Consider the following 13,607-nt stretch of genomic DNA (forward strand, 5'->3'; position numbering starts at 1 on the left):
TGGTCAATCACTCAATCAATGGAAGAATGTTCTGCACACAATCAGGGCTCAGTAGAGAGTATTGATTGCTTACCGGTCATTCCTCTGCCCAGGAAGGGCCTGGGAGTGACCTGGATTCAGACCAGGGTCTCAGATGTCACTGTGGATGAGACAGGGCCCCGCCCCACCCCACCCCCCTGGCCCCTGCTGCCCTGAAGACCTTTGGTCAGCTCTATCAATTAGCCCGCATGTCCCCAGGCCCTGAGACCAGACACCATGAAGCCGCTGCTCCTGTTTGGATTCCTGCTGCTGCTGCCGCTGGGGCTTCTGGTGAGGCCCTTGGGGAGAACAGAGGGGCTGCCAGGGCTCTGGAGGGGAAACGGGGGCTATTCCCAGCCCCGGGGAGATGAGGAAAGGTGGCACCCAGGCTGGCAGCTTGAGCCACGGACAGGTGTGAACACTGCTGGCTCCTCCGCGCCCGCCCCATCAGGCCCACTCTGGCTGAGCTGCCCTGCCTGGAGTTGGAGGGGAGGCAGGGGCCATTCCCGGTTAGGCGAGGAGGTGTGGAAAGACGGCGCCCAGCCTGGCAGTTTGAGTCAGGGATGTGTGTGAACACTGCAGTCCCCTCACCACCTGCCCTATGTCCTACCCATTCCGGCCGGGCCCCCTTGCCCAGGATCTGGAGGAGGCAGGGGCCGTTCCCTGTTGGGCATGGAGGTGTGGAAAGATGGCTCCCAGGCAGGCAGCTTGAGCAGGGATGGGTGGGAACTTGGCAGGCTCCTCGCCGCTGGCTCTGTCCTGCCCACTCTGGCCTGGCTCCTCTTCCCGGGAGGAGTGGGGGGAGGTGGGGGCCGGTTCCCAGGCCTGGGAGAGGGAGGGGTGCAGATCCACAGCTCCCAGGGACCATTCCCATCCTCCTGAGGCCTCCGCCGGGGCTCACAGTTTCCATGAGCCCTGTAGGCCAGATGGGATGTTAAAGAGCAGCATGGCTCAGCGGAAAGATCCCGGGCTTTGGAGTCAGAGGTCATGGGTTCAAATCCTGGCTCTGCCAACTGTCAGCTGTGTGACTTTGGGCAAGTCGCTCAACTTCTCTGGGCCTCAGTTGCCTCATCTGTCAAATGGGGATGAAGACTGTGAGCCCCCCGTGGGACAACCCGATCACCTTATAACCTCCCCAGCGCTTAGAACAGTGCTTTGCACATAGTAAGCACTTAATAAATACCATCATTATTATTATTATTATTATTATTTAAAGACAGAAGAGCAGCTAAGGGGGTGGGGGCAGAGGAAGGGGTGGAGGGGGAAGGGGTGCCCATGCCGAACTCCAGCCTGGCCCTGAGGTGGGCTGGATAGGGGCTACTTCTCAGGGTGACCCCCACTCGAGGCCCTGACCCCTCCACTAAGTAACTGCAAGCTCTCATCCTGCTCATTCAGGCCACACGATCCCACCCCTTCCAGGGCCACCCCTGGAAGGGCCCAAAGGAGAAGATGACCACAGTGAATGAGTCCAGTGAGGAGGGAGCACGTCCGCCCATAGGTGGGTTGGGGAGGGGGGCGTCTTCTGTTCTGGCGCGGGAGAGCAAACTGTAGGGGGGCATCTCCCCACCAATATACTCTCTGTACCCAGTCACGTCACGGCCTACAGAGCCTGGGCCTGGATTCAGAGGACATGGGTTCTAAGCTCATTGTGGACAGGGAATGTGTCTGTTTACCGTTGTATTGTACTCTCCCAAGCGCTTAGTACAGTGCTCTCTGCACACAGTAAGCGCTCAATAAATACGATTGACTGACTGACTGAATGAATGAATCCCGGCTCTGCCACATGCCTGCTGTGTGATCTTGGGCAAGTCACTTTAACTTCTGTAGGCATCAGTTACCTCATCTGTAAAATGGGGATGAAGACTATGAGCCCCATGTGTGACCGAGATTACGTCCACCCCGATTACCTTGTACCTATCTTAGTGTTTAGAACAGTGCTTGGCACATGGTAAGTGCTTAACAACTTGTACTTCCCAAGCGCTTAGTACAGTGCTCTGCACACGGTAAGCGCTCAATAAATATGATCGAATGAATGAATGAAATACCACAATTATTAGTATTATTGTCTCTCTGTCAACCCCTTGCTCATATCCTCCCTCCTTCCTGGAACATCCTCCCCTTCCACAACCAGCAGCTCACTTGTGTCCTCATCTTTAAAGCCCTCCTAAAATCATATCTCCTCCAGGAAGTCTTCCCTGGGTAACCTCTCATCCCCCCCACCCTCTTCTCCCCTCCTATGTCACCTGAGTCCTCATGGCCCTAAGCACTTTGATATTCACCCCACCATTGATGTCCATACTGGGCTGCTTCCCCTCCCTGTCATTTATTTTAGTCCCTTGTCTCCAATGCTAGACTGTAAACTTCTTGAGGGCAGGGATCAAGGCGGCATGGACTAGTGGAAAGAGTACAGCTATGGGAATCAGAGGACGCAGAATCTAATCCCCGCTCCGCCTCTTGTCTCCTGTGTCACCTCGGGCAAATCCCTTCACTTCTCTTTGCCTCAGTTCCTTCTTCTGCAGAATGGGGATTCGATCCCTGTTCTCCCTCCTACTTCGACTGTGAGCCCCATGGGGGGCCCGATGATCTTGTATCTAACCCAGAGCTTAGTATTCATTCAATCGTATTTGCAATGACAATTCACAATTACAATGTGCAATTAGTATAGTGCCTGGCACTTAGTAAGTGCTTAACAAATACGACTATTATTATATTATTCGATCGTTCTTATTGTGTCATCATTATCGTGTCTACCAACTCTATTATACTTTCTCGAGTGCTTAACGCAGTGCCCTCTTCACAAACTAGGCAGTCAGTAAGCACTATTGATGGATTGATTGGTGGCTGAGGGAGACTGCCCTGCCCCGGGATCATGGGTGAGGGGGACGAGGGTCTGTTTGCTGACTGGTGTCTGGGTCACAGTGATCACCGAGAGCGGAGAACCCTGCCACTTCCCCTTCCAGTTCCACCGTAGGCTCTACCGCGGCTGCATCAAACGGGGACGACCTGGGCCCAAAGCTTGGTAAGAGAGGTTGCCCCTCACTCACCAGCCTCCCCCCATCCCCAACCCCCAGTGCCCCCTCCAGAGAGACTCCTGGGAAAGGGACTCACCCACCTGGGGGAGGCGGGCACGGAGCCAGCTGTGGGGTGGGTGGGGAAGAAACCACTCTTGGAGGGCAGGAATGCCGGAGTCCCGGCCTGGGGCTCCCCTGCCCTGCCCAGCTACCGGGTTCGGGGTTCGGCCTCGCCTTCAGGTGTGCCACCACTAAGAACTACGATAGGGACCAGCAGTGGTCCTACTGCCTGGACCAGAAGGACCAGAAGAAAGGGAAAGGTGCGTGTGATCCAGCCATGCGGCTGCTTCTGGGGTGGGATCATCAGGCCTTGGGGCCCTTAGCTTTGACCCTGCCTCTCCTTCTCCCTTCCCTCCTTCTCCAGCCCTCAGCACGGTGCCTTCCCTGCTCCCTTCCCTTCCCTTCCAAGCGCTCAGTCCAGTGCCTCCCTTTCTCCCTTCCCTCGTTCCCAAGCGCTCAGCACAGGGCTGTGCCCACAGTAGGCCCTCATTCACGAGAAGCAGCGTGACATGATGGTTAGAGCCCAGGCCTGGGAGTCAGAAGGTCATGGGTTCTAATCCCAGTTTTGCCACTTTGCTGTGTGACAGTGGGCAAGTCACTTCACTTCTCGGGGCCTCAGTTACCTCATCTGTAAAATGGGGATTGAGACTGGGAGCCCCATGTGAGGCAGGGACCGGGTCCAACTTGATTTGCTGGTATCCACCCCAGCGCCTAGTACAAAGTAACCACTTAACAAATATTATTATTATTATTATTAGAGTCAGAGGTCATGGGTTCAATTCCCGACTCCGCCAATTGTCAGCCGTGTGACTTTGGGCAAGTCACTTCACTTCTCTGTGCCTCAGTTACCTCATCTGTAAAATGGGGATTGAGACTGGGAGCCCCATGTGAGGCAGGGACCGGGTCCAACTTGATTTGCTGGTATCCACCCCAGCGCCTAGTACAAAGTAACCACTTAACAAATATTATTATTATTATTATTAGAGTCAGAGGTCATGGGTTCAAATCCCAACTCCGCCAATTGTCAGCTGTGTGACTTTGGGCAAGTCACTTCACTTCCCTGTGCCTCAGTTACCTCATCTGTAAAATGGGGGTGAAGACTGTGAGCCCCCTGTGGGACAACCTGATCACTTGGCATCCCCCTGCCAGCGCTTAGAACAGTGCTTTGAATCCAGGCTCTGCCAATTGTCAGCTGTGTGACTTTGGGCAAGTCACTTCGCTTCTCTGGGCCTCAGTTACCTCATCTGTAAAATGGGGATGAAGACTGTGAGCCCCCCGTGGGGCAACCCGATCACTTTATATCCCCCCCAGCGCTTAGAACAGTGCTTTGCACATAGTAAGCGCTTAATAAATGCTATTATTATTATTATTATTATTACTCTTGATGACCTGATGGGGTACAGTGCCCCCTACAGCCTCTAGCTCTTCCCTGCAGCTCCCTGAGACTCCCCAATTCTCAGTCCAGCGCCCACTCCGAGGACCCCCATTTTGCCCTCACCGCCCCCGATAACCCTTCCTCGAGAGACACCCCCGGTCCCACCCCTTTAATAATAATGGCATTTATTAAACACTTACTATGTGCAAAGCATTGTTCTAAGCGCTGGGGAGGTTACAAGGTGATCAGGTTGTCCCACGGGGGGCTCACAGTCTTCATCCCCATTTGACAGATGAGGTAACTGAGACCCAGAGAAGTGAAGTGACTTGCCCAAAGTCACACAGCTGACAAGTGGCGGAGCCGGGATTTGAACCCATGACCTCTGACTCCAAAGCCCGGGCTCTTTCCATTGAGCCACGCTGCTTCACCCCTTTAGGGTCTCTGGAAGCAGCGGGGGGGTAACGGGCCTCACTTCTCCGTCTGCAGCTAGTAAGTGTTCAGCAAATACCGTTGATTGATTGACTGATTGATATTACAGATCACTGCCTCCAGAATCCATGCCAGAAGGGAGGAACCTGTATCAGCACCTGGAAGAGGGCCCACTGCCTCTGCCCCTCACACCTGACAGGGCAGTTCTGCCAAAAAGGTGCCCAGCCAGACCCTGACACTGCCCAGGCCAGGAGGCAGACAGACAGACAGACAGACAGGAACACACACACACACACCTCTTCCTCCTCCCCAACAACAAAAAATAAATCCCCCTGCCTCCAGAGCAGGCCCATCCCACTCCAGCGCAGGTGACAGGGTAAGGGTTAGGGGAACCTCTCTCCAAGCCAATGAAAAGAGCAGAGAACACGTTGTGAAACTCCCTGACTTTCTCCTCCCTCCACCTCCCTCCTCACCACTACCCCAGGGGGCTGCTTGGGGGAAGGGGTGGCAAGGAGAGGAAGCTATTTACTTAGACCCTAACAGGGTGGTCCCGGATCTTCCCTGGGACATCCACTCTTTCTCAACACCGCGGGTCTGGTGCCACATGTGGACCCCGCCTTACCTCCTTCCCCTCCCCACAGCACCTGTATATATGTATATATGTTTGTACGAATTTATTACTCTATTTATTTTATTTGTACGTATTTATTCTATTTATTTTATTTTGTTAATACGTTTTGTTTTGTTCTCTGTCTCCCCCTTCTAGACTGTGAGCCCACTGTTGGGTAGGGACCGTCTCTATATGTTGCCAACTTGTACTTTCCAAGCGCTTAGTACAGTGCTCTGCACACAGTAAGCGCTTAATAATACGATTGAATGAATGAATGAATGACAGAATTGGGAGCCCGCTAGAGTTGGATGGCCACCAGTTGGTGCTGGTGGTTGTAGTGGGGGTAATGGAAACTAAGGACAGGTCACTTGTGGCCTCACCCCCGCCCTCCTCCCTGTGGAAGTGTCCTCTTTCCAGCCATCTCCCTGCAGCCATCCTGCTCCTTCTCTCTGCCCGCAGAGAAATGCTTTGAGCCTCAGCTGCTGCAGCTTTTCCCTGAGAACGAGATGTGGTGGAGGGCTGAGCCCACTGGTGTGGCTAAGTGTCAGTGCCAGGGACCCCAGGTTATCTGCAAGAGGGTGCCACATACCACAGGTGAGGAGCACGGGCAGGGGTAGGGGAGGAGGGAGGTGGGCAAGCAGGCCTAGGTGGGAGGACACGGAAACTGAAGGAGAGGGGAAGCAGGGGGGCTTGCTCAGAGTCCTGCCCCTCCTCTTCCTCAGCCTGCTCCACCAACCCCTGTCTCCACGGAGGGAGCTGTTTGGAGGCTGAGAAGAGACAGGTCTGCAGCTGCCCCGCTGGCTTTGCTGGGCCCTTCTGCGACATTGGTAGGGACTGAGGTGGGCTCACCGTGGGGGCTGGGGGGAGCCAAGGGGGTGGGCTGAAGGGGCGTTAATCCCCGGAGCGGGGAGCTGAATCACAGGGGAGAAAACAAAGACCCTCCCCGGCTTCAGCCATCTGAGGGACCCTCTTTCCTGGCAAAGTTCCTTGTGGGCAGGGAACGTTTCTGCTGACTGTTGCATGATACCCTCCCAAGTGCTTAGCACAGTGCTCTGCAGGTAGTAAGCGTTCAATAAATACCATTGATGGAGTGGAGGGAGGGGAGAGAAGGCTGTGGAGGGGGAAACGGCCGAGCAGAAGAAGCGATAAGGGGAGGGTCAGACCTGCTGGAAGGCGCTGGAAGCCCCTCTCCCCCCCGCCCTTCTGTGGCAGACCAGCGGACGAGCTGCTATGAGGGGAATGGAATCGGCTACCGGGGCACTGCCCAGACCACCACTTCTGGGAGGCCCTGCCAGGCGTGGAACTCAGAGATCACCTTTCAGGCTCTCTCCCAGGAGCAGGCCCTGCTCAAGGGTCTGGGTGACCACCCTTACTGCAGGTGAGCAGGGGGCAGGTGGAACCTGAGACGGGGCAGGGCCTGGGTCAGTCTGTCTTCCCAAAAAACGTATGACCCTCTTTCTCCCCCCTCCCCTCCCAACCTGCAGGAATCCTAACAATGACACCCGGCCCTGGTGCTTTGTGTTCATGGGGGACGGGCTCAGCTGGGAGTACTGTGAGCTGCCCTCGTGTGGGCCTGAGCCTACCAAATCTACAGGTAGGGACAGGGAAGGGTTGATTTGGGGGGGAAATTGGGGAGGGAAACCTTCTCTGGCACCTTGCACCTCAGATGGGCTGACTCTCCAAGAGCCTGAAATTCTGCTTCTCTAGCCACCATGCCCTATTGGTCTTTGTTTTTATTTTATTTTATTTTTTTTGGTATGGTATTCGTTAAGCACTTAACTCTGTGCCAGGCACTGTACCCAGTGCTGGGGTAGATACAAGATCATCAGGTTGGACACAGTCCATGTTCCTCATGGGGCTTACGGTCTTAATCGCCATTTTCCAGATGAGGTAACTGAGGCCCAGACAAGTGAAGTGACTTGCCCAAGGTCACCCAGCAGACAAGTGGTGAAGCTAGGATTAGAACCCAGGTCCTTCTGACTCTCAGGCCTCTGCTGTCTTCACTAAGCCACACTGCTTCTATGCTGTCTTGGTGTCCAATCTCCTCTCCCCCTTTTTATTTTTAGATTGTGAGCCCCAGAAGGGACAGGGACAATGTCCAGTTCCCACCTTTCCTTCTCTGTGCCTCAGTTACCTCATCTGTAAAATGGGGATTAAGACTATGAGCCCCTTGCAGGACAGGGGCTGTGTCCAGTTGGATTTCCTATATCCACCCCAGAGCCTAGTACAGAGAAGCAGCATGGCCTAATGGCAAGAGCTTGGGAGTCTGAGGACGTGGGTTCTAATCCCAGCGCTTAGAACAGTGCTTTGCACATAGTAAGCGCTTAATAAATGCCATTATTATTATTATTATTGTTATTATTATCCCGCCTCCGCCACTTGTCTACCGTGTGACCTTGGGCAAGTTACTTCACTTCTCTGTGCCTCAGTTACATCATCTGTAAAAGGGGGATTAAGACTGTGACCTGATTACCTTATATCTACCCCAGCACTTAGAACAGTGCTTGGCATGTAGTGAGCGCTTAACAAATGCTTTGATTATTATTATTATTACTATCACAGTGCCTGGCACATAGTAAATGTATAACAAATACCATAATTATTCACCCAGAGCTTAATTCACACTTAACAAATATCACAGTTCTCCCAGTGCTTAGTCCAGTGTTCTGCACCCGGTAAGCGCTTAGTAAATACCATCGTTATGACGACCACTGGATAGAGCCCCCCATCTCTCCCTGCAGCCCCAACGGTGGGCCCGGCCACCCCCGGGGGAGACCCCAGTGACATCCAGTTGCTCACTCGGAAGGTGACTCCTCCACATGTCTGCGGTCACCGGCAGAAGAGGAGGCTGTCCCCGCTGGCCAGGGTGGTCGGGGGGCTGGTGGCCCTGCCGGGCTCGCACCCCTACCTGGCTGCTCTCTACCTGGGGAAGATATCCTGCGCTGGGAGCCTCATTGCTCCCTGTTGGGTGCTGACCGCTGCACACTGCCTGGAAACCAGGCAAGTACACCCCTCCTCCTGTGCCCGTGACGATGGCCCCAGGAATCATAGTCATTAGAACAGCTTCAGTGCTTACAATGTGCCCAGTGCTGTGCCAGGTGCTGGGGGAGATATGAGATTATCAGGGCGGACACAATCCCTGTCCCTCTCAGGCTCGTATTGTAAGAGGGCAGGGCTTGGGCAGTCAGTCGATCATATTTATTGAGCACTTACTGCGTGCAGAGCACTGTACTAAGCACTTGGGAGGATACAACGACAAACGGACTCATTCCTCGCCCACAGTGAGCTTACAGCCTAGAGGGGGAGACAGACATTAATAATTATAATAACGGCATTTATGAAGCGCTTACTATGTGCAAAGCACTGTTCTAAGCGCTGGGGAGGTTACAAGGTGATCAGGTTGTCCCACCGGGGGGCTAACAGTCTTAATCCCCAGTAGAAATCATAGAAATAAATGACAGATATTCACATAGAGGCTGAGAGTCCGGGAAGGGACGAATAAAGGGAGAAAGTCAGGGTGACCCAGAAGGGAGTGGGAGAAGAGGCAGGGCTTTGGCAGTGGGTGGACTATGAAGTGTGGGGGCAGGGGTCAAAGCTGGGAGGGACCCTGATACCAACGGAGTATGGCCGGCCTGTCCTGCAGCCTGAGGTGAAATGCAGAGGTCAGTCAGGGATAGCGGCTAAGCTGGGCCTGCCCACTTTGGGAGGGAGGGACTGGTGCGGAGTGGGGTGATGGTGGTGGCGGTGAAGGGGCAGAGTTTCAACGGGGCGGCGTGCCTGCAGGCCCCCTGTGGAGAAACTGAGGGTGGTCCTGGGCCAAGCCTTGTACAACGTCAGCTGTGAGCAGTGCCAGGAGTTTGCGGTGCAGGAATACCGGCTCCACGAGCAATACAATCCTGAAACCTACCAGCACGACATTGGTGAGACCCCACCCCCCTTGGCTCCAGACTCAAGGGGTCCCTAAGTGGTTCCCGGCCTGCCTCTTCCCTGCCCGGGTCTCAGAACAGCAGCATGGTTTAGTGGATAGAGCATGGGCCTGGGTTCTAATCCTGGCTCCGCCTCATGTCTGCTGTGTGACTTTGGGCAAGCCACTTCACTTCTCCGGGCATCAGTTACCCCATCTGCAAAAAAGGGATTAAGAATGTGAGGCCCATGTGGGACAGGGATTGGGTCCAACCCGATCAGCTTGTACGTAAGCTCATTGAGGGGAGGGAATGTGTCTGTTTATTGTTATGGTGTACAGTCTTAAGCGCTTAGTACAGTGCTCTGCACACAGTAAGCACTCAATAAATATGATTGAATCGAATGAATGAATCTACCCCAGGGCTTAGAACAGTGCTTGGCAAAGAGTAAGCGCTTAACGAGTACCATAATGGTTATTATTCGTTGAGTCCACTCCAGGGAGGGAGAATCAGGACGGTCCGCTTTCCCTCGGGAACTGAGGGGGCCCGGTTCCCTCATTTCCCCCGGGTTTCGCCCTCGGTCCATCAGCCCTGCTGCGCCTGAAGGAGAGGGAGGATGGTGGCTGTGCCCAGTTTTCACCCTTCATCCAGACCGCGTGCCTGCCCAACGTCACCAAGCCACTCAGTGCCCCTGCTCCCCTCTGTGAGATTGCCGGCTGGGGACACCAGTATGAAGGTAACTGGGGGGAAGCCTTCTTAGCTGTGGGTGCTGGATAACAACACTCAATCAACCAAGGGTAGTTATTTAATGCTTAAATAACAAGCATTAGTAAGTTATTTAATAACTTAAATTATTAAAGTTTTTATAATGTAAAAACGTATTAAATTATAATATAATATAATAATTATATTATAATTATAATATAATTATTATATTATAATATAAACACTGTACTGAACGCTTGGGAGAATACAATACAATAGATTTGGTAGTCACAGTTACTGCCCTCCAGGAGCTTACAGTCTAAGGGGGAGACAGATATTAAAAATATCATCATCATCATCATCATCAATCGTATTTATTGAGCGCTTACTGTGTGCAGAGCACTGTACTAAGCGCTTGGGAAGTACAAATTGGCAATATATAGAGACAGTCCCTACCCAACAGTGGGCTCACAGTCTAAAATGGGGAGACAAAACCAAACATACTAACAAAATAAAATAAATAGAATAGATATGTACAAGTAAAATAAATAAATAAATAAATAGAGTAATAAGTATGTACAAACATATATACATATATACAGGTATATATGTATATACCTTTATATATATATTTATATATATATATTTATATATATATATATATATATATATATATATATATATATATATATATATATATATATACGTACCTAAGTGCTGGGGTGTGGTATCAAATAATAATAACTGTCCAACTTGATTTGCTTGTATCCACCCCAGCACTTAGTACAGTGCCCGGCACAGACTAAGCGCTTAACAAATACCATCTTTCTTTCTGAAGCAGAAAATGAAAGGTGGTGGCCAGGGAGTGGTCCGGTGGATGGCCGGGAATGGGGACTGCAGATGGGGTGGGGACAGCCGGATGCTGGTCAGTGCCAGCCTGGGTGCCAGGTGGCATCAATGGGACACGAGTGGAAGAGGCCCTTGGGAAAACCCTTACTACTTGGCCAATGGTCCAGGATGCCCCAGTCCTACTGGGCCAACCCAGGACTTTCACCTGGTTTGGGGGCACCTCCTTAGGTAAGCTACCCCTCGGGAGCCTTCACCTTTCACCCTCCTCCCCATCCTCCAGGGGCCGAACAGTACTCCAACTTCCTGCAAGAGGCCCAGCTGCCCCTCATCCCCCAAGAGAGATGCTCTTCACTGGAGGTGCACGGGGCCAAAATCACCCCGGACATGCTCTGTGCCGGCTACCTGGAGGGGGGAACCGACGCTTGCCAGGTGAGTCCTGGGCACCCCAAGGTGGAAACTCAGGGGGCGGGGGTTGGGGCCTGCGAATGCTGGGGGCTGCTGGAGGGCGGGTGGGCAAGGGCTGGGGTTTCTCTACCCGAGGTGCTGTTGGCCGGAGCAAGGGCCTAACTGGGGGTTCTCGCTGCGCAGGGGGACTCTGGGGGTCCACTGGTGTGTGAAGAGGCCGAGGGCCGGGTCACCCTGCGGGGGATCATCAGCTGGGGCGAGGGCTGCGGTGACCAGAACAAGCCCGGGGTCTACACCAACGTGGCCCACCACCTGCCCTGGATCCAGACTCACATCGCCCCCGAGAGCCCCTCGGAGGGACCCCTGGCCCTGGGTCCCTGAGGGAAGAGTGCCCCCCAGCCCCGAGGTCCCCAAGGGAGGGGTGCCCCAGATCCCGACCCCCTAAGGGAGGGACACCCCTGGCCTCGGGTTCCTGAAGGAGGGCAGACCCCCCCTCCCCCCCCCCCCGAGGAAGAGGAGCCCCAGATCCCGGCCCCCTAAGGGAGGGACGCCCCTGGTCCAGGGTCCCCGGGAGTGGGGCGCCCCCAATCCGGGCCTCCTAAGGGAAGGATGCCCCCAATCCCAGACCCCTAAGGGAGGGACGCCCCAGGCCAGGGACCCTTAAGGGGGGTCGACCCCTCGAGAGAGGGGCGCCCCTGATCCTAGACCCCTCAGGGAGAGACCCCCCCCGTCCCAGGGTCCCCGAGGGAGGGGTGCCCCCTACCCTGGCCCACTAAGGGAGAGATGCCTCCAGCCCAGGGACCCTGAAGGGGGGCTGACCCCTGCCCCTCGAGAGAGGGGTGCCCCTGATCCCGGACCCCTCAGGGAGGGACACCACCGGCCCAGGGTCCCTGAAGGGGGGCCGACCCCTGCCCCTCATCCCAGCCCCTCAGGGATGGACCCCCCCGGCCCAGGGTCCCCGAGGGAGGGGTGCCCCCTACCCTGGCCCACTAAGGGAGGGACGCCCCCAGCCCAGGGACCCTGAAGGGGGGCCGACCCCTGCCCCTCGAGAGAGGGGCGTCCCTGATCTCGGACCCCTCAGGGAGGGACACCACCGGCCCAGGGTCCCTGAAGGGGGGCCGACCCCTGCCCCTCGAGAGAGGGGCGCCCCTCATCCCAGCCCCTCAGGGGGGGACACCCCCGGCCCAGGGTCCCCGAGGGAGGGATGTCCCATACCCTGGCCCACTAAGGGAGGGACGCCCCCAGCCTAGGGACCCTGAAGGAGAGCCGACCCCTGCCCCTCGAGGGAGGGGCGCCCCTGATCCAGGACCCCTAAGGGAGGGACCCCCCGCCAGGCCCAGGGTCCCCGAGGGAGGGGTGCCCCCTACCCTGGCCCACTAAGGGAGGGACGCCCCCAGCCCAGGGACCCTGAAGGAGGACCGACCCCTGCCCCTCGAGAGAGGGGCGCCCCTGATCCAGGACCCCTAAGGGAGGGAGGCCCCCAGCCCAGGGTCCCCGAGGGCGGGGTGCCCCTTACCCTGGCCCACTAAGAGAGGGCCGCCCCCGGCCCAGGGTCCCTGAAGGGGGGCCCCTCCAGCCCAGGAGGCAAGACGAGCATCAGCCGGCAGCCCCCGGGTCCGTGCTCTTCGGGGCTGCGGGGAGAGCTCTGCCGTCACAACAGGTCCCTGGGGGCCCGGCCGTGACGTCCCGGCGGCGACAAAGCGAGTCCGGCGCGATGGGCGACTGGCGGGTGCTGGTGGAGGCCGTGGTGCGGGGCGGGCGCGTGGAGGACGTGGCCGTGGTGGGCCACTCCGCCAACCGCTGCGTCTGGGCCTCCAGGCCCGGGGGGCTGCTGGCCGCCATCTCCCCGCAGGAGGTGGGCCTGCTGACCGGGCCCGACCACCGGGCCTTCCTCCTGGACGGCTTCCGCCTGGCCGGCCGGCGCTGCTACATCATCCGCGACCACCTGCTGCTGGACGGCGACGGTGTACTGGACGGCCGGACCGCCGGGCGGGACGGCAGGGCCGTGTGCGTGGGCCGCACCCCCAAGGCCCTCGTCGTGCTGCTGGGCCGGAGGGGCGTCCACGGTGGGATGCTCAACAAGACCGCCCACACCCTCATCCGACTCCTCCAGTCCCAAGGCACCTAGACAGTAGCCGGGGGCGAGGCCCCGAGCCCCAATAAAGCCCGCTCATTCATTCACGCAACCGTAGTTATTGAGCGCGTCCTGAGTGCAGAGCGCTGGACCAAGCGCTTGGGAAGTA

General features: G+C 56.0%; 2 protein-coding genes across 2 annotated transcripts; both read left to right on the forward strand.

The window, feature by feature from the left end:
- Positions 1-229: 229 nt before the first annotated feature.
- F12 (coagulation factor XII) lies at positions 230-11,762 on the forward strand. Its single transcript, XM_038771457.1, has 14 exons — positions 230-309; positions 1,414-1,516; positions 2,938-3,037; positions 3,270-3,349; positions 5,003-5,110; positions 5,963-6,097; positions 6,226-6,330; positions 6,716-6,881; positions 6,988-7,097; positions 8,245-8,503; positions 9,287-9,423; positions 9,995-10,141; positions 11,240-11,388; positions 11,548-11,762. Exons 1-14 carry the CDS (start codon positions 256-258, stop codon positions 11,743-11,745), a joined length of 1,851 nt encoding a protein of 616 aa, XP_038627385.1. The 5' UTR covers positions 230-255; the 3' UTR covers positions 11,746-11,762.
- Positions 11,763-13,052: 1,290 nt separating this feature from the next.
- Positions 13,053-13,545, forward strand: PFN3 (profilin 3). Its single transcript, XM_038771458.1, has one exon. The coding sequence runs from the start codon at positions 13,079-13,081 to the stop codon at positions 13,490-13,492; it is 414 nt and encodes a 137-aa protein (XP_038627386.1). The 5' UTR covers positions 13,053-13,078; the 3' UTR covers positions 13,493-13,545.
- Positions 13,546-13,607: the final 62 nt, after the last annotated feature.

This window comes from Tachyglossus aculeatus, chromosome X2 (genome assembly GCF_015852505.1).
Source record: "Tachyglossus aculeatus isolate mTacAcu1 chromosome X2, mTacAcu1.pri, whole genome shotgun sequence".
In the NCBI taxonomy this organism is placed as follows: domain Eukaryota; kingdom Metazoa; phylum Chordata; class Mammalia; order Monotremata; family Tachyglossidae; genus Tachyglossus; species Tachyglossus aculeatus.